The sequence below is a fragment of the Mus musculus genome, chromosome 11 (genome assembly GCF_000001635.26).
Source record: "Mus musculus strain C57BL/6J chromosome 11, GRCm38.p6 C57BL/6J".
Taxonomy (NCBI): Eukaryota; Metazoa; Chordata; class Mammalia; order Rodentia; family Muridae; genus Mus; species Mus musculus.
In genome coordinates, this window is record NC_000077.6 from 98,435,488 (window position 1) to 98,459,486 (window position 23,999).

Sequence of the window (23,999 nt, forward strand, 5' to 3'; positions counted from 1 at the left end):
GGAGGGCTGTCACCTCGTGTCTCCCCTTCCTTCCTAGAACGAGGACTTAGGCCCCTCCAGCCCCATGGACAGCACCTTCTACCGTTCACTGCTGGAGGATGATGACATGGGGGAGCTGGTCGATGCTGAAGAGTACCTGGTACCCCAGCAGGGATTCTTCTCCCCAGACCCTGCCCTAGGTACTGGGAGCACAGCCCACCGCAGACACCGCAGCTCGTCGGCCAGGGTCAGTGCCCACCTCGGAATAGGGATGGTCCTGCCCTTTGAGCTCCCCCACCCTCACCTTTCCTGAAGATTCCATTACCATGGCTGCTTTCCAACCCTTGGGGCCCCACTCTCTCCATCACTGCCACCATCGTGACCTGTGTTTCTCTCCTGGGACCCCGTTGTTCCCCTCGCAGACTTTTGAGTAGCTCCCATCATGACCTTCTCTTACCCCAGAGTGGCGGTGGTGAGCTGACACTGGGCCTGGAGCCCTCGGAAGAAGAGCCCCCCAGATCTCCACTGGCTCCCTCCGAAGGGGCTGGCTCCGATGTGTTTGATGGTGACCTGGCAGTGGGGGTAACCAAAGGACTGCAGAGCCTCTCTCCACATGACCTCAGCCCTCTACAGCGGTACAGTGAGGATCCCACATTACCTCTGCCCCCCGAGACTGATGGCTACGTTGCTCCCCTGGCCTGCAGCCCCCAGCCCGGTATGAAATCCAGGCCCGAGAGATTGGGAGGAGAGGGGAGTTGAGAACCCTCAGGCTACACCCACTGAGGGGCAATGATGGGGCAGGAATATCTTGGACCCTTTCCCTAACAACATCTCTTCTCTCCTCAGAGTATGTGAACCAGCCAGAGGTTCGGCCTCAGTCTCCCTTGACCCCAGAGGGTCCTCCGCCTCCCATCCGACCTGCTGGTGCTACTCTAGAAAGACCCAAGACTCTCTCTCCTGGGAAAAATGGGGTTGTCAAAGACGTTTTTGCCTTTGGGGGTGCTGTGGAGAACCCTGAATACTTAGCACCCAGAGCAGGCACTGCCTCTCAGCCCCACCCTTCTCCTGCCTTCAGCCCAGCCTTTGACAACCTCTATTACTGGGACCAGAACTCATCGGAGCAGGGTCCTCCACCAAGTACCTTTGAAGGGACCCCCACTGCAGAGAACCCTGAGTACCTAGGCCTGGATGTGCCAGTATGAGGTCACATGTGCAGACATCCTCTGTCTTCAGAGTGGGGAAGGAAGGCCTAACTTGTGGTCTCCATCGCCCGCCACAAAGCAGGGAGAAGGTCCTCTGGCCACATGACATCCAGGGCAGCCGGCTATGCCAGGAACGTGCCCTGAGGAACCTCGCTCGATGCTTCAATCCTGAGTGGTTAAGAGGGCCCCGCCTGGCCGGAAGAGACAGCACACTGTTCAGCCCCAGAGGATTACAGACCCTGACTGCCCTGACAGACTGTAGGGTCCAGTGGGTATTCCTTACCTGGCCTGGCTCTCTTGGTTCTGAAGACTGAGGGAAGCTCAGCCTGCAAGGGAGGAGGCCCCAGGTGAATATCCTGGGAGCAGGACACCCCACTAGGACTGAGGCACGTGCATCCCAAGAGGGGGACAGCACTTGCACCCAGACTGGTCTTTGTACAGAGTTTATTTTGTTCTGTTTTTACTTTTGTTTTTTGTTTTTTTTTTAAAGATGAAATAAGGATACAGTGGGAGAGTGGGTGTTATATGAAAGTCGGGGGGTGCTGTCCCCTTTCTCCATTTGCAATGAGATTTGTAAAATAACTGGACCCCAGCCTATGTCTGAGAGTGGTCCCGGGCCGGGTCAAACCGTATTGCTCATCTGACACACAGCTCCTCCTGGAGTGAGTGTGTAGAGATCTTCCAAAAGTTTGAGACAATTTGGCTTTGGGCTTGAGGGACTGGGGAGTTAGGATTCCTTCTGAAGGCCCTTTGGCAACAGGGTCATTCTCCGTTGGACACACTCATACCAAGGCTACCCCCAGAATACTCCGTTGGACACACTCATTCCAAGGCTACCCCCAGAATGAAGTCCTGTCCTCCCAGTGGGAGAGGGGAGCTTGTGGAGAGCATTGCCATGTGACTTGTTTTCCTTGCCTTAGAAAGAAGTATCCATCCAGGAAAACCCCACCCACTAGGTGTTAGTCCCACCCACTAGGTGTTAGCAGGGCCAGACTGACCTGTGTGCCCCCCGCACAGGCTGGACATAAACACACGCCAGTTGACACAAGCATTTGTAATTACTCTTTATTGCCAAGAGCCGACACTGCCCAGGATTCAGGGAAAATAAGTTATAGCAACCGTGGCATCTGAAAGGTATTGCCACGCTGGGGAGAGGACCAAACTGCAGAGGGCACAGATCCCGGGAGAGCGATGGTGATGTTCACAGAGAACATCTCTTTTCTGCCTTTGGCCACAGAAATGTCTAGTCCCTCCTTGTGCCCTAAGAGGCAAAGTGAAGTCAGGGTCTTAGTTACCTAGGGCCAAGTGAGGGGCTAAAGGTAGAGGGATTCCTAGCGTAACCACAAGGAAAGGTTTAAACCCCAGAACCAAGCTTCCAAGAATCATTTCTTAGTCACAGGATGACACAGGGAGGCCGGCTGTTGGTGATCTTTTCTACAGGTTCTCCATTGCTGGCTCTTCGGATGGCTTCCATGAGCTAGCGGACAGAGACATGGGCGAGTGTCATGCACAGGAGAGGAGGGTGTGTCTCGTCTCAGCCACCCTCCCGAGGTACATTAAATACTCACGTCTTTCTCATAAGGAAACCCTCCATTCTCCAGCTTGGAGAACACCAGCTGTCCATTGATCTCAATCTCGAAGGCCCCTGGTAGGAAATAAATGCAAGAACGAACTAAGAACAACAGGCAGAAGTTCAGGGAGGTCCTTGGCACCACCTCGAGTCCAAGCAAGACTGTTCATGGCCTCGGCAGACACCGATCCTGAAGCCATTCAGCCCCAAACCCCAAAGTCCTCACCCGTGCGTCTTTCCAATACGCCATTAAGAGTTCCTTCACTCCAAACCCACAGTAGGCATTTTTGCTATGTGTCAGACCCTACTAGGGGCTTTATATACAACAGCCAATGTCAGCTCTAGAATGTAGGGAGAGCTGGAGTTTTATCACATGGACTGACTCAGCAGGTGCTCTGCGGACCTCACCTGTCCCCCCGAGTCGCGACTCAATCTCAATGCCCGGATACTCCTCCTTCACAGCGCTCGCCAGCTCCAGGTAGGTCGCCTCAAAGCCGCAGGGTTTACTGGGGAGAAGAGACGTGGAGTGAGCTGGGGTTCCGGGGGTGGGGCCTCCCGTGGATCCACCCCCATCTTGCGGGCGAGCACAAGAGGCTCCTTTTCAACCCGAGTGGCTTACCAGTACTCCACCACGATGTGGACTCCACTGCCTGCTTCCACCTCCCCGGGAGGGGGCACTACGGACACCGGCGCTGGCTCCCCACTCATTGCTGCCCGCTCCGCTGCAGGGCTGCTTCCGGGTGTGACGCCACGCCAAAGTCACGTGGGGGGCGTGTCCGTGGGCGTGTCCGGACCTCGCTTTGCGTCGGGGCGCCCTCTGCCGTCAGCAGGTACTGCTACATCTTGATCCAGCTGCAGAGCGAATATCCTGGACCAGCACTGATCCTGGGTTCTGAGAGCTCATTGGCATCCAATGCTCACAGTCATGGATTTGCTTACTAACGAACTGCCTGTGATCACAAAGCTATTTTCCATTTACAAAAGACAGAGAAAATGGGGCAGGCGGCCGAGGTAGCTGATGGTCTGTGATTGGTGTTGCTATTTACCTCTCGAACGATGATAGCGTTTGAAACCACACCATACTGCTTTTCTTTCGAGTTCTTTTTTTTTTAACTTTTAAGAATATTTTAATTACGTATATATGTGTATAAGTGTGAATTTATGCATGCGAGGGCATCTTTAAAACTTACTACATTTATTTATTAATTTGTGGACGAGTGTGTATTGGAGGTGGGGGCCATGCCATAGCATGCTTTTGAAGGTCAGAGTACAGCAACTTTCGGCCTCCTCCATCTTATCATGTGGGTCCCAGGGATTGAACTCAGAGTATCAGATTCTGTCTCAAAGGTCTGTCTCTTACAGGTCAAGCGTCTTCATCAGCCCAGAACTCTAGTTCTTTTGACTCTGAAGTGCTGACCCCCACTTTATGCACACTCCTCATCCCTGCCTCTTGCTAGAGGGCTAGTGTCATTGAACTCAGTTTGTAATTCTGGAACTGCAGCCTGGGTCCTCCCTGTCTCTTCCTTCCCTGAAGCACCACTACAGTATCGTAACAAGTCACCCATTCTGGTGTCCCTTGAAACTGTTCATTGTTGGGTCGGTCTGTGTTTGCTGAGTTCTGACGTCATCCCATCTAGTTATAGGATATTTCAATGGATCTAAGAAGGCCTTTCCTGTTTGCTTGCAGCTTCCAACTCCAGCCCCAAGCAATCGCTGCTCTGCTCTCTAAACTTTTCTGGACATTTCACATAAATGGACTCTTGCAGCATGTGACGTTTGCTCTGTTGTATCAGAGCAAGCCTCCATCCAGTGCTGTGTCCCAGGCGTTCCTTTCTATTGATGAATACTATTTCATTCTGTTGTATAGAAAAAGCACAGATTATTTGTCTATTAACATTAATCTGGGTTTCTTTGGGTTGTTTGTTTTGAGTAAATGTCTTGTAGATGCCTTTGTATGGATGTGTTGCCATTTCTCTTAAGTTCCTTAGAGTAAAATTAAAACTACTGGGCTGCGAGAAATTTATATTTAACTCTTTATGGATTGCCTACCTGCTTTTGTTTTTGTTTTTTGTTTTTGTTTTTTTTTTTCTAAGCAGCTGTAGCATTTTACACCACCAAAAGGGCACAAGGAGTTGTTTCTTCATAGCCACCACAAATACTGGTTGCCTGTCTCTTTGATGATATTACTTTTTTTTTTTTAGATTAAATTTATTTATTTATTTTATGTATATATGAGTAGACTGCAGCTGTACTGATAGTTGTGAGCCATCATGTGGTTGCTGGGAATTTGAATTCAGGATCTCTTCTCACTCCGGTAGACCCTGCTCACTCTGGTCGGCCCGCTTGCTCCAGTCTAAAGATTTATTTATTATTATATCTAAGTACACTGTAGCTGTCTTCAGACACCCCAGAAGAGGGTGTCAGATCTCATTATGGGTGGTTGAGTGCCACCATGTGGTTGCTAGGATTTGAACTCAGGACCTTCAGAAGAGCAATCAGTGCTTTTAACCACTGAGCCATCTCTCCAGCCCTGATGATAGTTATTCTTTTAGGTAATGCAATAGGCCATCTTTTCAAGTAGTCACATTTTTGCTGTTGGTTTTTTTTTTTTTTTTTTTTTTTTTTTTGAGACAGGGTTTCTCTATAGCCCTGGCTGTCCTGGAACTCACTCTGTAGACCAAGCTGGCCTCGAACTCAGAAATCTGCCTGCCTCTCCCTCCCATGTGCTGGGATTAAAGGCCTGTGCCACCTTTGCCCATTTTATAGCCCAGTTAAATTGGGTTACTTTCTTTTTATTATTGGCATCTAAGAGTTCTCTATATATCCTACATACAATATCTCAAGTGAAATAAGTATTTACAAAGATTTTCTCTTGCTATTTGCAGCACACACACACTAAATGAATATACGCAATTAAAATGTTTTTCTTTTAAAAGTCCTTTGCAAGGCCGGGCCTGGTGGTGTACACCTTTAATCCCAGCACTTGGGAGGCAGAGACAGGCAGATTTCTGAGTTCGAGGCCAGCCTGGTCTACAGAGTGAGTTCCAGGACAGCCAGGGCTATACAGAGAAACCCTGTCTTGAAAAACCAAAAAACAAAACAAAACAAAAAAAGTCCTTTGCAAGCCGACAGAGGAGACACAAGCCCTTAATCCTTAGTCCCCACACTGGGGAAGCAGAGGCAGGCCGCTCTCTGAGTTCCAGGCCAGCCTGATCTACAGTCAGTTTCAGGACAGGTAGGCTACACAGAGAAACCCTGTCTGGAAACACTACAAACAAACACACAAACAAATAAATAATCTTTTGCCTAACCCAAGGCTACAAATTTTCTCCCATTGTTATTTATTTAACTTTTTGATGTTTCATTGTGATTTTATCTCTTCAGCTCTGATATTTAGGTTTATGATCTATTTTTCTTGTTTGTTTAGTCTTTTGTTTGTTTGTTTGTTTTGTTTTTGAAACATCGTCTTTGTACATAGCATGGCTGTCCTGGAACCCATTCTGTAGACCAGGCTGGCCTTGAACTCATACAGATCCTTTTGCTTCTGCCTCTTGAGTGCTGGAACTAACGGCACGTGCCATCACCACCTGGCTATGATCTATTTTTTTAGTGGTTATTCTTATTTATGTGTATGTCTATATCTGTGCATGTGCATGCATATGCAGATGCCTGTGGAGTCCAGAAGAGGGCATTAGAGCCCCTGGAGTTACAGGCTGTCGTGAACCTTTGGATGTTTAGTGATTGAGAACTGAACTTGGGGTCCTCTGCAAGAGCAGCAAGTGCTCTTGACCACTGAGTCATCTCTCCAGCTCCTTAAGACCTATTTAGAATTATTTTTGTGCATCATGAGAAGCAAAGAGCTAAATTACTCTTTTAGTATGTGAGTATTAAATTGTGACGGTGCCATTAGTTAAAATATCTTTTATCGGGTATTGTGGTACATGTCTGTAACCTCTGCTATTAGGGAGACCCAGCAAGAGGATTGACTGAATTCAGGGACCTTCTGGGCAAAATAGCAAAGCACTGTCTCAAAGATTGTATCTGTTCATTAAATGGGCTTTGCAACTTTGTCAAGATGCTACTAACTCAGATCATGGTGGCTTACGCCTTCATTTCCAGCACTCAGGACAGAGGCAGGTCTGCCTGGTCTACAAAGAGAGTTCCAGGCCAGCCAGAGTTATGTGGTGAGATACTGTCTTAAGTTAAAAAGAAAAAGAAAGGCTGGGCATGGTGGCACACGCCTTTAGTCCCAGCACTTGGGAGGCTGAGGCAGGTGATTTCTGAGTTCGAGGCCAGCCTGGTCTACAAAGTGAGTTCCAGAACAGCCAGGGCTACACAGAGAAACCCTGTCTCGGAAAAACAAACAAACAAACAAAACAACAACACAAAAGAACAAACAAACAAAAAGATACTGGTAAAAGCATAAAGGTTTACATTTGGGCTGTCAGTGCTCTCATGGATCTGTATACAAATAGTACCTTGAAGTTTTGACTTTATAGTAGTGTATATTTGAAAAAGATTCAATAGAAACTGGAATTTGATGCTTGGTAGTTTAGATGTCAATGTACATTTTCCAATTAAAGCATTTTAAAATTAAAAACAGTATTCATTCTGGATGTGGAAACACCAATACCATGGTGCTCTTGTGGAGGTCAGAGGTCAACTATGGTAGTCTGTTCTCTCCTCACTGTGTGGTTCCTGAAAGGAGAACTTAGGCCCTCAGGCTCGCAGCAAGCTGAGCCATCTCCCAGGCTTCTTCACACCAAGGTATTTTATGATGGCACAGATTTTATAAGCCCAGCAGAGGCAGGAAGATGGCCACAAGTACGTGAACAGCTTCAGTTAAATAGGGAGTCTGAGACCAGCTGGGGCTACATATCAAGACGCCAAGATGTCATGTTGGAAAGGCCAAAGTGAGCCAGAGCAATGGCTCAGTGGTTAAGAGCACTGGCTGCTCTAGCAAAGGAAGGACCTGGGTTCAGTTCCCAGCATCCATATAGTGGCTCACAAACATGTCTAACTCCAGTTCCAGGAGTTCTGATGTCCTCTTCCGGACCCCTTGGGCATCAGGCAAGAACATGCTAAACTCAAATACATGTGAATAAATGTAAATAAACGCAAACACATACACATAAATACAAATAAATAAACCTTAAAAACAAAAACTAAGCCCAAAGCCATGGAACAACAAAAATGAAGCTTTACTTCATTTATTTAGTTTTGTTTGTTTGTTTTGAGACAAGGTTTCTTTGTATAGCCTTGACTATCCTGGAACTTGCTCTGTAGATCAGGCTGGCCTTGAACTCACAGAAATCTTCCTGCCTTAGCCTCTGGACTGTTGGAATTAAAGCCATGCACCATCACCACCTGACCAAAAACTAGGTTCGTCTTCTTAATCACTTTTTTTTTAGATTTACTTTTATTTATTTACTTTTATTTATTTACTTTATTGTCTGAGTGCTCAGCTGCATGTACACCTGCATGCCAGAAGAGGGCATCAGATCCTTTTATAGATGGTTGTGAACCACCATGTGGGTGCTGGGAATTGAACTTGGGACCTCTGGAAGAGCAAGCAGCCAGTGCTCTTAACCTCTGAGCCATCTCTCCAGTCCCCAAAACTAAGTTATCCAGATGTAATAGCATCATAAGGCAAGGAGCATCAGTGACCTGGTTCCTGCTCTTGTGCCTTTTATCTTGACAGTTTTTGGTAGAGATGCTCTTGCTCTGGCTGGCCTTGAACTTGTAACTCTCCTCAGCACTGGGATTACACATTCAGCTTGTGGTGACTTTGATCCTAAATTTAATTAACTTATACATATTTAAAGTTCACCCTTGGTGGACACGAAAGCTATGGCATTAGAGGCACCTGCTGCCAACCTTGATGCTATGAGTTCTCATTCCCAGAATCCACCATGCAACGTTCCCAGAATCCCTCATGGCTCTTTTGGCATGACCCTTATACATCTATCCTAAGGTTCCAGACAGAATGGTTCCCAAGTCCTTACAAACCCATGTCCCCTACTGCTAGCTCCTTTTGTCTCCTCCCTGGGACCTCAGATCAGTTCTCCACCTGCCCTGTTCTCAAAGCCCTACTTCTAGATCAGTGTTTCTCAACCTGTGGGTCTTGACCTTTGAGGGCTGGGGGTGGGAGTGGGGGTGGGAGTGGGGGTGAGGATGGGGGTGGAGGTTGAATGACCCTGTCACAAGGGTTGCCTAAGACCATTGGAAAATGTATATTTACATTATGACTCACAACAGTAGCAAAATAACAGTTATGAAGTAGCCACAAAAATCATTTTATGGTTGGGGAACACCACAACATGAGGAACCGTGTTAAGCGTTGCGGCATTAGGAAGGTTGAGAACCACTGTTCTGGATGGAATCCCTGGGCTGGAGAGAAATGGCTCAGGGGCTAAGAATACTTGGTGCTCTTCTGGAGGTCCAAACTGCCTGTAACTCCAGCTGCAGGAGACCTGGCAAGTTCCTCTGCAGGAACCTACACACAGAGGCATGTGCACATAAATAAAAACAGAAGTCTTTGTAAAAGAAATGGAGGGCTGGAGAGATGTCTCAGTGGCTAAGAGCACTAACTGCTTTTTTTCAGAGGTCCTGAGTTCAATTCCCAGCAACCACATGGTGGCTCACAACCATCTGTAATGGGATCTGATGCCCTCTTCTGAGGTGTCTGAAGACAGCTACAGTGTACTCACATATTATAAAGATCCTTGAAAGGAAGGAAGGAAGGAAGGAAGGAAGAAAGAAAGAAAGAAAGAAAGAAAGAAAGAAAGAAAGAAAGAAAGAAAGAAAGAAAGAAATGGAGCCAGGCATGGTGGCACATGACTGTAATAATCCCACCACTAGAGAGGCAGGAGGCAGAGGCAGGCTGATCTCTGTGAGTTCGAGAGCATCTTTGTAGGCCAGCCTGGTCTACAAAACAAGTTCCAGGACAGCCAGGGCTGTTACAGGGAAAAACCCTATCTTGAAAAACAAAAGACAGACAGACAGACAGACAGGAAGGGAGGGAGGGAAGGGGGAGAGAGAGAGAGAGAGAGAGAGAGAGAGAGAGAGAATATCACTCATTCAGCTGGAGTCTGGCTTTCCTCCAGCTCAGCCTTCTACATAGTGATCTTTTTTCAGAGTGCAGCCCTGCACTCCTGGCAGGGTCTGGCTTCTGCCCACTCCTCCTGCCAGTCTGGACAAACAGGATGGATGGCTCTCAAACCTGGTTTGCAAAACAGCCACCTGAGGGCTTGTCAATATCTCACATTCCTGGGGCTCTGCCTCCTCAGTGCTTTGAGACTCTGGTAGCTGAGGAGGGGCCCACGGGTCTGCTCTTTCCAGAGCAGCTTAAGAGACTGTGTTCCCCCCTTTTAAGAGCTGCAGTGTTTTCCCTCCACCCCTCCCGTACCTGCAAGACCTGCCCAGACTACCTGATGGCCTCCGTTCCTGTCCACCCCCACTCTCTTCTGCATTCCCTCCCAGCAGCTGCTTCTCCACACTGGGGGTCCACCATGGCAGGTTAACCCCTCTGGTTCCCACTCACTGCCAGGTCCTCCCTGGCTTTGTTTTCATGGCCTTCCCTGCCTCCTGTGAGTCACTCACCTGGCAAACTTGTCACCTGTCATTTCTTATTTGTGTGACTCTTAAAGGTCAGTCTCCCCGACTGGGTTGCAGCCAGCAAAGGGCGGGTCTGTTTTTGTTGTTTTGCTCTGTATACCCAGCGCCAAGCACAGGTCTGCTAGGTTGGAAATGAGGAAATTGTCTCCTGCAATTTGTTCAAATTGCTTCCTGGCCCAAGCAACCTGCCCCTTCCTCACCTTTTTGCTTTGCTCTATTCATACTAGTCTGTCTGATGTCTGTCTGTCTGTCGTCACTCTGTTTTTGAAACAGGGCTTCTCTGTACAGTCCTCACTGTCCATGTAGACCATGCTGGCCTCGAACTCACAGAGATCCACCTGCCCCTGCCCCTAGAGAGCTGGGATTAAAAGGCACACACTTCCACGGTGGCTTTCCACATTAGTTTTTCAAGCGGAAAAGCTAAGGGAGGCTGTGCTTCCTCAGGGCAGACCCCTTATCGCCCCAGTGGCTTGTTTGTTTTCTTAACTCTTAGCCATAGGAAGCTGGGAGGTGGCCCGCTGCCTTTGATCTGGGGACTCTCAACCCCTCTTCCTGATCCTCCAATGTTTGCTGTGAGCTGAACCAGAAAGCTGGAGTAACTGCTGTAATAGAAGCCATCTGCATCAGGCCACAACGGTCACCAGAACTGTGGCCCCTCCCACTAGGCCACCTTGCCACTCTTAAACTTGAAACTAGGAAGGTGAGACCCTGGACTTGCCTCGGAAGAGAGGGTGCACCTTGGGTATTTTAGCAGGGCCAGGACAACAGCCTGGGCGGCTGGACTGTGGTTGGAGGTCAAAGGGCAGAGCACCTCTTCTGGCTTCCCTTTTAAGCCCAGTGCCCTTTGCCCTAGGGGGTGAGATCCGAGCTGAAGACGGCCCCCTAGCTTGACCAATGAACTGACCATCATTGGAATGGGACGAGTAGGAGTGGGCGGGACCATTCGCGTTTAACAAACAGCCTCCAAACTCCCCTTCCCATGTAGTCAGGATTCTAGATTTTTCTCTGTCCAGCCTGTTCTCTCCGGGGCACCTGCTCTCTCTCTCTCTCTCCCTCTCTCCTAGCACCTGCTGCTCAGTAGGAAGGGCAAGAGCAATTCGAGGCGGTGCATTGTGAGGAGTCTCCACCCCTCCTCCTGCGCTTCCTTCTCCAGGGAGCCTCTCAGGCTCCGCCCTTACCTGCCCGAGATAATTTTAGTTTCCCTGGGCCTGGAATCTGGATACGCAGGGCTCGCTCTATATTCTCCCGCCTCAACATTCCAAAGGCGGGATAGCCTTTCTACCATCTGTAGAGAAGAGAGAAAGGATTCGAAATCAAATCTAAGTGTCTGGGATCTCTAGACAGAGCCAGACTTTGGGCCGGGTGTCCGGCTCCTTCTGTTGGAGGTGCTCCAGGTAAGCCGACCGAGATCGGTCTTAGATAATCTGCTCCTACCCCCAGCCTCACCGAGGGCCCCAGGTTGTGCCTGCATCGAGCGGATCTGGCCTGCTGCCCAGTTAGATGGCCGGGAGGCTGCCACGCTCTCCCCCCTGACCGCCCTCTCTCGGCGAGGTCAGGCCAGAGGCGGGGGGTGGGGGTGGGGGTGGGGGAGAAGGGGGGTGGGTGATAGTTAAGGCCTGGAATCTTCCTCCCTAAACCGGTGGCCTCAGGCAGGTGAGCTATGGTCTGGGTAAAGGCGGAAGCGGGAACTTCATCTTGGGGGATGGGATGGGATGGGATGGGATGCAAGTTAGGTCTGGGTCCCTAAGGAAAGAGTCACACTCCTGATGCTCTCTGCGCTGCATTGTTTGTTTTGTTTGTTGCTTGGCATCACCAATCCTTCCCCTTCCTCATCTTGCTCCCTGAGACCCGAGGTAAGGTCTCTCCATCACCTGAAATCTTGACTTTCCGGCTAAAACTAGTTCTTACCCAACACCAGTTAGTAGGGGGTGCTAGATCCGGAGGTTGCCCTTCAATACCTTATTGAGCTCAGTTTACTACAATCTGGGGTTCCCATTCGGAGGGGAGTAAGGGAGAGCGACTCCCGCAATGGTTGGAACTGCATCTCTCCACGTTGTGGTCCCATCTCCGATACGGAAGCTCAGCAGGCTGCGGATCCCTCCTGGCTGCAAATGAGTGTGGACAAAGAAAGCTAGAGGGGTGGGTGTAGTGTGAAGGTCTGCAGTTCGGGGCCTGGAAAACAGTGTATGGCCGGGTATGTGGGCCTGCCTGAGGCTGAAGTTGGGGGAAAGACCTAGTTAGGTCTGGGTTTTCATGGTAGGATGGAGACAGAGTGCATCTGAGGGACAGCTGATAGTATTTTCAACCTTTTCTCCCTCTTTTCCCCCCAAGAATGCAATGCCTTCTGGGTCATGAGTCTGTCTAGCTTGGACTCTGCTCTCCCCCAATAGCGCGTGCTAATGTGTGTGTGTGTGTGTGTGTGTGTGTGTGTGTTTGTGTTCTCCCCGAAGGCAAACTAATGATTAACTCTACAGAGAACTCTAGCATTCTTCCCAAATTAAACATTAAAAGAGTTGTCCCGCCCGCTTTATTTCATTGGATGTTCCCACCCCCCCCCCAACCCCGGCGGAATGGGTGGAGCATCAACTTTGGGTCAACTCAGGGTTTCCTACCTCCCCACCTGCTCCCGGTACCCGGAAAGGTTAAGCCCCCCCCCCCCCCCACTTCCCTCCCCAAGTCCTGATGGGTGTTAGCTTCCTGTGCTGGTCCAGAGCCGGATCTCAGGCTGCCCAGGCCAGCAGCTCAGTGTCTGCCCCACGAACCCTTCGCCTCATCTTGGGAAGAGGAGATGGTGGCCTTGTTTGCAGTTGGCCCCAAACATTAGGCCTTGCCACTCGCCCCTGGGGCTTTCTAGGTGGGGCAAGATTCAGGAAGTAAACAAGGCAGCAGGGAGGGTAGGAGAGAGGGTGGGGCAGGAGCTGCTGGGGCTGGAGAGCCAGAGTTTGGAGTGGCCTAGCTGAGAGGACAAATTGGTTGGGGGACCAGTTTCTCCAACGGAACCTTTGCTTAGGCCCTAGTTTGAATGTTTTCCATCTTTTGGGCAGGCCCCACAGCAGGCTCCCCTGCCTCATCTCAAATTTTAGTTACTCTACCGTCCCCTAGAGCTGTCCATCTTAAGGGTGTGGTGGAGGGATCTGGAAGCTAACCCTAGTTTAGCCTGCACCTGAGCTTCTAACATCAGACTGTAATCTGACTTCAATCTACTTCCTCCCGTTTCAAACACCTGTCTAACTGGGTGTTGTTTTCTCCATTTGAGGGAGGGGCACCCTTGCTGATGCTCCCACCTCTGCTTGAAAAAGGAGATTAGGTGAGTGGGAGTGGGTGCCCGGTGTTGATGTTCCTTGCTTGGTGTCTTGAGGATGCTAAGTGTCAGATGGGTCTTGCTTGCTCTTCTTGGCTGTCCTGGGGGGTGCTTTGCTGCCTGCCTGCCTGTCTTCTTGGGTGTTTTAACTCCACTTCTGCCTGGTGATACCCCTCAGGTCAGGACACCCCAGAGTGTGTTTAGAGACCCTCTCCCACAGAGCAATCCCTGGGACTAGATATACAATCACCATCATATATCTTGGGATAGTTAACAGCAAACAGAGTTGTAGGTTCCAGACCCAGGCCAGGCAGGGCTGGATGCTGCTTGTCTATCACCAGGAGGTGGGCTCCAATCCTGATAGGCTCCTGGATCCAGGCCGGGCGTTTCTTCTCTCCTTCCTGGGCTATGGGCAGGGAGATGGTTCAGGACTAGAGGTGGGTAGATGATTATTCCCACCTGAGCTGGACACTGGCCAAGGGTGGGGAGGGTGACCTCAGAGGAGCCTCAGGCTGCCCCTCCTCACATCTTCATCTCTACCCAGCCCGCACCCCTTACTCCCAGGCTACCTGTAGGTTGGGAAGTCAGGGATGGAAGGCAGAGGCAGGTTGTTTGTGCTCCTTCTTAGCCAGGAAGTCCTGTGGATGAGTCAAGGTTGAATGGAGAGCCTGGGGCATAGCTGTCCCGCCCCGCCTTGACTCACCTGTCCCCCAGATCCCTTCATGCCCTCATGGAAGGGTCAACCCTGGTGGAGGGAACCCTGGGTGTCCTGGGTAGCCTCACAGTCCCGGTGAGGATGTCTGGAGAATAGGCAGGCTGCTGGGATTGGCATTTTGTCTGAGCCCTGCCAAGCTCAGCACCAAGGGTTTGCTGGTTCCTGCAGAGTAGGGGCTGGAACTCCCCCATCCCAAGATCTCTTTGCCCGGTCTTTCCTGTCCTCACTTGTCTCTGTACCCGTGGGCGCTAAGGCATAGGTGACACTCTGGTGTGTATGCCAGGTGCTTTCAGACCAGGGAAAGGCTAAGACAGGTGCACAGTAATGGGGGCAGAGTTCCCAGCTCAGGGCTGAGTGTGGCAAGGCCAAGAGGATTTCTCTTATCTAGGAGGTGACTTTAGCATTGAGGCTTCTGCTAGGCCTTCTGCTCCCACCACAACTTGAGCACACTGTCCTGCCCTCCTGATTCTTGCCCTTCTTCCCCACCCCCCTCTCTCGGTATCACTCATCACGCAGCCAGGTGCTACCACAACAGGCTTGACAACCGCATCTGGCAATGAGGTACCGAACGACAAAGCGCCTGGAAAATCTGGGACAGAGCCCAGTAAAATAAGCAACCTTTGCCTTGGCCCAGTGGCTGTAGCTAAGGGGCGTGAGGCACGGAGCCAGCCCCAACCTTCCCGAGCTGCTTTTGCTGGAGGCTGAACACTGGCTTTGGAGTCCCAAGCACTGGCCTGACAACCACTGGGTACATAAACGCATGCTTCCGTATAAAGGACGCACATCCTGTTCTCTGAGGACTCAGAGGCAGCCACAGTTTGAAGGGATCAGCGGCAGCCTGTGATGTCAGCAGCGGCAGCCTGTGACGTCAGCAGCTCCGCCCTTTCTCTATAGGTGCCATGGAACTGGATCTGAGCCCGACTCATCTCAGCAGCTCCCCAGAAGATGTGTGCCCAACTCCTGCTACCCCTCCTGAGACTCCTCCGCCCCCTGATAACCCTCCGCCAGGGGATGTGAAGCGGTCGCAGCCTTTGCCCATCCCCAGCAGCAGGTAGGATGGGGCAATGGGAATGCATTGGTAGGGTGGTCAGCGGACAGGGAGGCTAGCCAGCTCTGACTGACATACAGGGCTTCTATCCTTCACTCGTTGCCATAGGAAACTTCGAGAAGAGGAGTTTCAGGCAACCTCTCTGCCTTCCATCCCCAACCCCTTCCCTGAGCTCTGCAGCCCACCTTCACAGAAACCCATTCTTGGTGGTTCCTCCGGTGCAAGGGGGTTGCTTCCTCGAGACTCCAGCCGCCTCTGTGTGAGTTGTTTTGGAAAAGGGAAAGGTGGGGACAGGCCTCTTTGGTGCAGGTGGGGGCAGGTATCCTGGTCCCCGAGGAATGACACCCCCACCTTCCCCTAAGTCACTCGGAGTTCTTGGGGTACAGGTGGTGAAGGTGTACAGTGAGGATGGGGCCTGCCGGTCTGTGGAGGTGGCAGCGGGCGCCACAGCTCGTCACGTGTGTGAGATGCTGGTACAGCGAGCTCACGCCCTGAGCGACGAGAGCTGGGGACTAGTGGAATCCCACCCCTACCTGGCACTGGGTGAGTTGAGGTACAAGGAGCTATGGGGGCATGTCTTCCATCTTGGGCGAGTAGGTAGCTCATCTCGGAGGCTTAGCTAATCTCTACCAACCAATCTCTACCAACCCCTGTTTTTTTTACCCTCGAATCCAGAGCGGGGTCTGGAGGACCATGAATTTGTGGTGGAAGTGCAGGAGGCCTGGCCTGTGGGTGGAGACAGCCGCTTCATCTTTCGTAAAAACTTCGCCAAGTATGAACTATTCAAGAGCCCCCCAGTGAGTGTACAAGGAGAACCTGGGGGCGCATGCCCGTGCGACCCCCCCCCACCCCGCCCCGGACTCTGCCCCCGGACCCCAGCCTGGATTCTTGAGCTCTGATTCCTCATTTCTTTCTTCCCCAGCACACCCTGTTCCCAGAAAAGATGGTCTCGAGCTGTCTGGATGCACAAACAGGCATATCCCATGAAGACCTCATCCAGGTGAGGTCTTCACCATATAGCCACAGTCCCCCTACAAGTCATCCAGGGTTTCAGCCCCACGGCCACCAGGCCATGTGAGGTCTGTGTTTGTTGGTGTGACCTTGCCTGAGAATTTGTGACTGTCATTCCCGGTGCAGCACCTCCTCCCGAGGCCTGAGAGGAGGCTGGCCCTTCATACCCCGCACACATCTCTCCTCAGAACTTCCTGAACGCTGGCAGCTTCCCTGAGATCCAGGGCTTCCTGCAGCTGCGGGGATCAGGCCGGGGGTCAGGTCGAAAGCTTTGGAAACGTTTCTTCTGCTTTCTGCGTCGATCTGGCCTCTACTACTCTACCAAGGGTACCTCCAAGGTGAGTTGGTGGGGAGTCAGCTCCAGCCTGTCACGTACGTCTTCCTCAGTGGTTTGCCCGGACCCTTCCACTCTCAGACTAGGGGACCCTCAGCTCTGCTTCCCTCCCCTTGGGCTGGCTGTCTCCAGACTTGCATGCACCTTCCTACCCCATCCCACTTGGCAAACCTACCCCAGGAGTGGCAGTAGAAAAGACAGGCGACTGGAATCAGCCTCTGCTTGTGTGTGTTTGTGTATATGTTCCCGTGGGGTGTGTCTCTGTGTGCCTGTGTATGTCTCTGTGTGTGTCCAAATGCATGTGTGTGCACCTCTGTATGTATGTGTCTGTGTGTGTCCCTCTATGTATGTCTGTATCTCTATGTTCCTGTATCTATGTGTGTGTCTCTCTGTGTGTCTGTATGTTTGTGACTCTGTGCCTGTGCCTCTGTGTGTGTGTGTATGTCTCTCTGTGTGTGTACCTGTGCCTCTGTGTGTGGATATGTTTGTGTATGTGTGTGTCTATGTGTCTCTGTGTGTGTGTCTGTATATGTCTGTGTGTGTCTATGTGTCTCTGTGTGTGTGTCTGTATATGCATGAATGTCTGCAGTCTGCCTCAGGTGGATGTCCTCGGGAACTGTCTATCTTGAGTTTTAACACAGGGTCCCTACTGGGACCTAGGACCTAGGATTAGGCGAGGCTGCCTGGCCAGAGAGCCCTGAGAACCCTCTTGTTCCTCACATTGGGACTAGAGGTACAGCATTACATCCGGCCCTGTAGGTGGGTGCTGGGGCTCTTTACCAGCTGAGCCACCTCCTCAGCCTCTATTGGCTGTGTGCCCTGCCTCTCCCTGATCCTAAAATCTCCCTGCCTGGTAGGACACCAATATGGAGATAGGCTCTACCTGTACTAAGTCCTGCTTTCTCATGCTGCCCAGGACCCCAGACACCTACAGTATGTGGCAGATGTGAATGAGTCCAATGTCTATGTGGTGACCCAGGGCCGCAAGCTGTATGGGATGCCCACTGACTTCGGCTTCTGTGTCAAGGTGAGGGCTGCACCTGACCCGGGCTGGGGGACAGTGACAGCTGCCTAAGGTCCAGTGTCCTACTTGTGGTTTTTGAGTGCCATGTTGAGGAACCCAGCCTCTTCTCCATCTACCTGAACTTTTGGATAGTCCTTGGGTCCTTCCCTGCCCGATGGCAGCTGAGCACAGAATCATATAGGGGACAGTCCGCTTCCTCTCCCCAGCCCAACAAGCTTCGAAACGGCCACAAGGGGCTCCACATCTTCTGCAGTGAGGATGAGCAGAGTCGGACCTGCTGGCTGGCTGCCTTCCGGCTCTTCAAGGTGAGACGCCTGGAATGGCTGTGGGGCTGGTCTGGCCTGATGGAGTCGACATAGCTCTGCCTTCAGATGTCTTCCCATGGAAGAGATCATCACCACCCAGCTCAGAACACCCACCAGGAAGGCCAGGCTCAGCCCTGCTGTTACCCCCCATCTCCTAGGCTCTCATAACCTCAAGCCCTCTTTTCCTCCCTGTCTCCAGTACGGGGTACAGCTATATAAGAATTATCAGCAGGCCCAGTCTCGTCACCTGCGCCTATCCTATTTGGGGTCTCCACCCTTGGTGAGTGTACTCTTCTGGGGTACGGGAAAGAGAAGTGGGTATGCAGGCTCAGGGCAGCGATTCTGACCCTTCCCCTCTTCATTCTGTCCTCTCTTCAGAGGAGCGTCTCAGACAATACCCTAGTGGCTATGGACTTCTCTGGCCATGCGGGGCGTGTCATTGATAACCCCCGGGAAGCTCTGAGTGCCGCCATGGAGGAGGCCCAGGCCTGGAGGGTAAGGGCCTTCACCCATCTGAGCCTCTGCTGCACTGGTTCCCAGTGGGCTTTCATGGAGTGGGAGGAGGAAGAGGGTGTGGGGAGGCAGTGGGTACCAAGGGTACCCTGACTTCCATGTCTCCCATTGCAGAAGAAGACAAACCACCGTCTGAGCCTGCCCACCACATGCTCTGGCTCGAGCCTCAGCGCAGGTGGGTGATGGTCTAGAATCCCTAGGGTGGGCTACGTTGCTACTCGGAGTGGTCTTGGCTGGGGTGGGGGAGTTCCCTTCCCTGAATGATCAACATTTCTTTTCCTCTGACCCCAGCCATTCATCGCACCCAGCCCTGGTTTCATGGACGCATCTCTCGGGAGGAGAGCCAGCGGCTAATTGGACAGCAGGGCCTGGTGGATGGGTAAGGGGCTGGGCTGGGCTGGGTAACAGACCTGGGGACCAACAAGGAAGCAGCTGCAACCAGGAGTCCCTGATAATGCTGCTTTGTCTCCCCCAAGTGTGTTCCTGGTCCGGGAGAGCCAGAGGAACCCACAGGGCTTTGTCCTGTCCTTGTGCCATCTGCAGAAAGTCAAGCATTATCTCATTTTGCCAGTGAGTAACTAACTCCCTTACTCCTAAGGTGGGTTCTTGTAGCCTGGGAACCATGACTTGAAGCCCCACGATGCACCTCCTTTCTCCCTGTACAAGAAACGGGGGGCCAATTGCTGTCCCCACCCACGGGCTGCTCCTCTGCCCGGGACCCCTCCCTGACCTGCCTTCTGGCCACACCACAGAGCGAAGATGAAGGTTGCCTTTACTTCAGCATGGATGAGGGCCAGACCCGTTTCACAGACCTGCTGCAGCTGGTAGAATTCCACCAGCTGAACCGAGGCATCCTGCCCTGCCTGCTGCGCCACTGCTGTGCCCGTGTGGCCCTCTGAGGCCGCACAAGCTACTGCAGCCATGGGTTTGCCTACCACCTTTCTGTTCTGTGGACTCGGTGCAGGTGGGTGGGGTGGTAAACAGTGGAAGAGCTCCTCCCCCCAATTTTATCCCATTTTTTAAAAACCTCTCTCAACCAGTGAAACATCCCCTAAACCTGTCCATCCCTGACTCCTGTCCCCAAGGGAGGCATTGTGGTCCTGTCCCCTTGGTAGAGCTCCTGAGGTACTGTTCCAGTGAGGGGCATTATGAGAGGAGCGGGGCAGCCCAGGAGGTCTCATACCCCACCCGTAATCTGTACAGACTGAGAGGCCAGTTGATCTGCTCTGTTTTATACCAGTAGCAATAAAGATTATTTTTTGATACATCTGTGAGTCCTGTCTGGCAAGAACATGTCAGAGAACCAGCAGAGGTGAAGGTCTTGGTCAACTAGAATATACCCTGAGGACAAAAATGGTGTCAGCTGCCAGAGAGCGTCCAAATCCTAGCAGGTATCCTGGCGCAGCCTGGAGTGTCAGTCAATACTGGTTAAATGGATGAATGGACACTGAATAACAAGGAATGGTGCTTTTCTTTCATTTTTTTTTTAAACTTAAAATTATGTCTGTGTGTATATAAGTATGTGTGTGAGTGCACGCAAATGTTCAAGGAGGCCAGAAGGGGGCGCTGGATCCCTCCAAGCTGTAGTTAGAGTCAGCTGTGTGCTGATATGGATGTTGGTAACCAAACTCAGGTCTTCCACAAGAGTAGTACATGCCTTTAACCACTGGGCCATCTCTTCAGTCCCCCTCCTCCAAGGGACTGGGCTTTTCTGACAGCCTAGATCTGGGACCTGTGATGCATGCCTAGAATCTCAGCACTCCGGCAGCAGCTACAGGAAGAAGAGTTCAGGGCCAGCCTGGGCTGTATGAGACCCTGTCTCACCACCTCCCTTCTCTCCACAAACCAAAGCAAGACGAGTCAGCAGTTGGTGGACAATGAGTCCTGACTGACAGACGGATGCCACAGGGGAGAGTGGTCTCACTTCCCTCACGCCCCTGTTTTCTACCAACCTCTTCGCCCTCTCTGCAGTCCCCAGATCTGCTCTCTGTCCCTATAGTCTCCCTCACTCAGAAAGCCTGGAAGGGAAGGGACACGCAGCCCCGAGTCTGTCTTCTCTCTCCAGCCCGTCCTTCAACTTCCAGAGTGAGTTCTGTACTGTGCAAGTGTGCCCACTGCTCAGCCAGGCTGTGTTTTCCCAGAGTTTCATCCCTTCACTGAACGGGAGCCTTAAAAGAACGCACGTCCAACGACACCTGCACCTCCTCCTCCAGTTGGAGAACAGTTTTTAGAATGTGAATCCTAAGTAGATTGTATTTTGAAAAAAAAAAAAAATCAAACAACTTTGATTCCATCAAACTCATTTCCCAGAAATACAAGAACACATGAGTTGACATGAGACAGTTATCAAAATCTGGACCAGGAAACAGGATAGCTCAATTTCTACTTCAGTGACAGAAATGACAAGAAATTTAGACATGACAGCGAAATGACACAAACTCGCTGTAAAAATATATTCACGAGTAACTGGGGGACCAAGATGAGTCATCCTTTAAGCCTGTCTGAGGAGTTAATCTGTCCCCCCCAAGAAAACCCAGCACCTGAAGTCCCAGGCAGGGGAGCTCACCCCTTCTATGTCAACTAGCAGGTCAGAATCCCTGAGATCGACAGGCCTTCCACTTTACACATAGGAAACTGAGCCTCAGAAAGAGTGACCCACCTGGGGTCACAGAGAAAGTTAGAAACGGCCAGTCCAGCCTGCAGACCGTAGATACCATCTTTTCCAGCCCTGGGGGAGGATGGGGGGGGGTGCTAAGAGCTATGAGGGATGGCATCTACCACCTGGTGGGAGGAGAGACCCTAGTTCTGCAAGTTGTCCTCTGACTTCCTCTGCTACACATGTATCATGGCCTGTGACCTTCCATATAAATAAATAAATAAATAAATAAATAAATAAATAAATAAATAAATAAATAGTTTTGAGGGCTTTCAGAGTGGCTCAGCGGCAGGGTATCAGTGGTTGGAAATGGGCCTTGTGATTGGAGTTGAGGAAAAGCTGTGTGGGAGTGAGACGTGCTGTGGGCACACCACGCACACGTGATTATGGAAGGCTTGTGCATCCTTTAACCTGCCAGTTTCTAAGGCCTGGCACACGGTAGAACCCCTTCCTTCTGGGTACCTGCCTACTTTCCCCGTCGGATTCCAGCATATTTTAACCTCCGCCAACCCTGGTCTACCCTGCTCTCTCACAATCATCAGTTTCTATACGGATTTCACAGTTTTGGGTTCCCTCCTCCCAAGCTGTAGAGCCGCCCAGTCCCACGCGTCTAAGGGATGAACTTGGTATTCTTCCTGCAACCCCTCACCACTGGACGACGGGGTGGTGAAGGGACCTGGAGTGGGTTTAGTGAATAAAGAGAGGCTCCAGGCTGGTGAGACCGGGTTGGAGTTGGAGAGCGCATGCACGCCGGGAGTCCCACCCACACAGATGTGTGCAAGGTGATCCGGTGTCCATGGCTGCCCTCCTGCGGCCAACTCGCCTGCACGACAACACAATTGCTGACAACCTGACGTTTTTTTTGAACGAGGACCCAAATACTCGCCGTCGGTCCCTGGACCCTTCCTAGGGTCTGCAGCGACATCACATCTTGAATCCTTCCCCGCGCAGCGCCGTGCCGGCAGGTGCGCGCAGCAGCCTCGGGTTGGCGCCCCGCGAGCCCCCCCCCGCCCCCCCCGCCCCCCCCCCCCGGGATCCCGAGCGAGTCCAGCCACGCGGCTGCAGTGTCACCCAGCGGCCATTCCTGGAACTACAGGCGACACCTCCCGAGGTTCCCCTGCCCCTCCCCCGTTTCAAAGCCGCGCTCAGGGGCGCGGGGAGCTCCTACCTCGCTGCAGTGCCCGGAAGGGCGGGGCGCGGCGCGGCGCAGCGATGGCGCTGGGCTGTGACCCTGGCGGTTTCACTTCTGGATCCCGCTTTGCTGGGAGAGGAGGACTTGGGTGGGGAGGGCAAGGGCGGTACCTGCGGGCAGGCGGGGTCTGGCGCTCGGGACCCCTGGGGTGTCACGCGACCCACGCCTTCCTGCACTTACCTTCCACCCGCCCCGCCCCCTCCTCCCCCAGGCTCCATTCCGCGGTCCCCAGATCTGTTGCGTGTCCGCAGCGGCCACCGCCCCGTCGAGGCTGCAGACCCCCAAGAGGCGCTGGGCGGCGTGGGCGGCAGAAGGGGAGAGCTGTGAAGCCGCAGGCTCCGGGTTAATCTGCAGGCTGCTGGGACGCCTGGCTGTTTCTCAGAAATATAGCTGCCCCTTCCCTCACCCTCTTGGCTCCCACCTTGCACCTCACCCTTTCACCTCTCCGGAGCCCTTCCTGGGTTGTCTCTCCTAGGTTCCCTGACCCCAGGAATCGGTATCCACCCTGAGAAAGGGGTGTAGGGCACCCCAACCCCCACATCCAGAGCTTCCCACAGATGAAGAGTCAGGAGGAGCCTGGTACCTCTCTGTCCTTACAGACAATTGAGAAAGTGACCTCTTGCGAGAATGTTAGGCTACACTCTTCACCTCCCGTGGCCACCCTCTAGAAGCCCCGAGGTGTAGAGAAAGGAACGGGAACAGGATTCTCTCTCCCCGGGGTTTGTTTTTGTTGTTAGAGGACAGGTCTCTAGAGTCTACTAGAGCAATGGGGTTGACGTTGAGCTTAGAGTCCCAGCCCAAAGAAATCGGAAAGATTCACGACTCCAGGGAAAATTAAAGTCCAGAAAGTGAAACACTCGAGGTCACACAGCAAGTCGTGAGGCTAAGACTGAGACCGGAATATGAGTACCAGCACCCAAGCTGTCCAGAGCTTTGCTGAGGTCCTCTCTCCCTAAAACACACACAGGAAAGGCTGAGAATGTCATTCCAGTGGGGGTGGGATGGGGCTTGAGCTGGTGGTGGGACAAAGTTGGGGGAGGAGGTAGCACGTGCCCCCCTGGTTCCCATCCAGAGCTGTGGTTTATTTGACTGGGCTGCTCTTCTGGGCCAGGGGGCAGAGGGGTGGTGGTGGGGTTGATGGGAAAAAGATTCTGGGGCTTCCTGCCCCCTCACTACTGGGTAGGGGGCGGCGGTGGCGGTGGTGGCAGGTTACATCACTCACAGGCACTCTAACCTCCGTTCTTTCCATCGGAGACCTTTTTCCTTGTGCTTGTTACATATGGGGGGAAAGCTCTGCTATTTGGGGGCAGGGAGGCAGCTGCAGACTTCACAGGTCAAGACAAGAGTTAAAAACAAAACCGCAACAAACTCAACACCCGTGTCCTTCAGGGACTTTCCATGACACCTTCCTTCCCCCTTTCCCCCAAGCCAAGGAGCACCTCCCTAGAGGGCCTCCCCAGCCCAGGTGCAGTGGCTTTTGGCTTTTATGCAAACAACCGTCTGCCCGGGGATGCTCCAGGGGCAGAACTTAG

General features: G+C 52.1%; 3 protein-coding genes across 6 annotated transcripts in view; 2 read left to right on the plus strand and 1 right to left on the minus strand.

Moving 5' to 3' along the window:
* The window catches only part of Erbb2 (erb-b2 receptor tyrosine kinase 2), a 25,233-nt gene extending 23,004 nt beyond the window's left edge, over positions 1-2,229 (plus strand). The window contains exons 25-27 of the mRNA NM_001003817.1: positions 38-226; positions 442-694; positions 826-2,229. Of these exons, the coding sequence (NP_001003817.1) occupies positions 38-226; positions 442-694; positions 826-1,181 (798 nt within the window). The 3' untranslated portion in view covers positions 1,182-2,229. The remainder of the gene's footprint in view (positions 1-37; positions 227-441; positions 695-825) is intronic.
* On the minus strand, positions 2,221-22,743 carry Mien1 (migration and invasion enhancer 1). 2 transcript variants are annotated; one of them, XM_030245455.1, is made up of 5 exons: positions 22,444-22,743; positions 3,371-4,607; positions 3,160-3,257; positions 2,750-2,826; positions 2,221-2,658 (listed from the first exon to the last, which is right to left on the minus strand). In XM_030245455.1, exons 2-5 carry the CDS (start codon positions 3,457-3,459, stop codon positions 2,575-2,577), a joined length of 348 nt encoding a protein of 115 aa, XP_030101315.1. In that variant the 5' UTR covers positions 3,460-4,607; positions 22,444-22,743; the 3' UTR covers positions 2,221-2,574. The 2 variants fall into 2 exon arrangements, with proteins under 2 accessions (XP_030101315.1, NP_079835.1); NM_025559.2 differs by lacking the exon at positions 22,444-22,743 and having other exon boundaries at positions 3,371-3,501.
* Grb7 (growth factor receptor bound protein 7) lies at positions 11,347-19,886 on the plus strand. 3 transcript variants are annotated; one of them, NM_010346.2, is made up of 15 exons: positions 11,347-11,762; positions 15,279-15,435; positions 15,541-15,691; positions 15,819-15,975; positions 16,108-16,229; positions 16,355-16,432; positions 16,632-16,781; positions 17,694-17,804; positions 18,008-18,106; positions 18,306-18,386; positions 18,485-18,601; positions 18,734-18,794; positions 18,911-18,998; positions 19,096-19,189; positions 19,372-19,886. In NM_010346.2, exons 2-15 carry the CDS (start codon positions 15,284-15,286, stop codon positions 19,516-19,518), a joined length of 1,608 nt encoding a protein of 535 aa, NP_034476.1. In that variant the 5' UTR covers positions 11,347-11,762; positions 15,279-15,283; the 3' UTR covers positions 19,519-19,886. The 3 variants fall into 3 exon arrangements, with proteins under 3 accessions (NP_034476.1, XP_006532296.1, XP_030101435.1); XM_006532233.1 differs by lacking the exon at positions 11,347-11,762 and adding an exon at positions 11,998-12,021; XM_030245575.1 differs by lacking the exon at positions 11,347-11,762 and adding an exon at positions 13,311-15,132.
* Positions 22,744-23,999: the final 1,256 nt, after the last annotated feature.

Excerpts from the sequence above, each read along its gene's own strand:
- Grb7 (NM_010346.2), top strand. The coding sequence starts at position 15,284 with ATGGAACTGGATCTGAGCCCGACTCATCTCAGCAGCTCCCCAGAAGAT. Across the intron at positions 16,782-17,693 it reads CTACCAAGGGTACCTCCAAG|GACCCCAGACACCTACAGTA; the intron begins GTGAGTTGGTGG and ends CATGCTGCCCAG. Across the intron at positions 18,999-19,095 it reads CAGCAGGGCCTGGTGGATGG|TGTGTTCCTGGTCCGGGAGA; the intron begins GTAAGGGGCTGG and ends GTCTCCCCCAAG.
- Mien1 (XM_030245455.1), bottom strand. The coding sequence starts at position 3,459 with ATGAGTGGGGAGCCAGCGCCGGTGTCCGTAGTGCCCCCTCCCGGGGAG. Across the intron at positions 3,258-3,370 it reads CACATCGTGGTGGAGTACTG|TAAACCCTGCGGCTTTGAGG; the intron begins GTAAGCCACTCG and ends TCTTCTCCCCAG. Across the intron at positions 2,827-3,159 it reads GTCGCGACTCGGGGGGACAG|GGGCCTTCGAGATTGAGATC; the intron begins GTGAGGTCCGCA and ends ATTTCCTACCAG.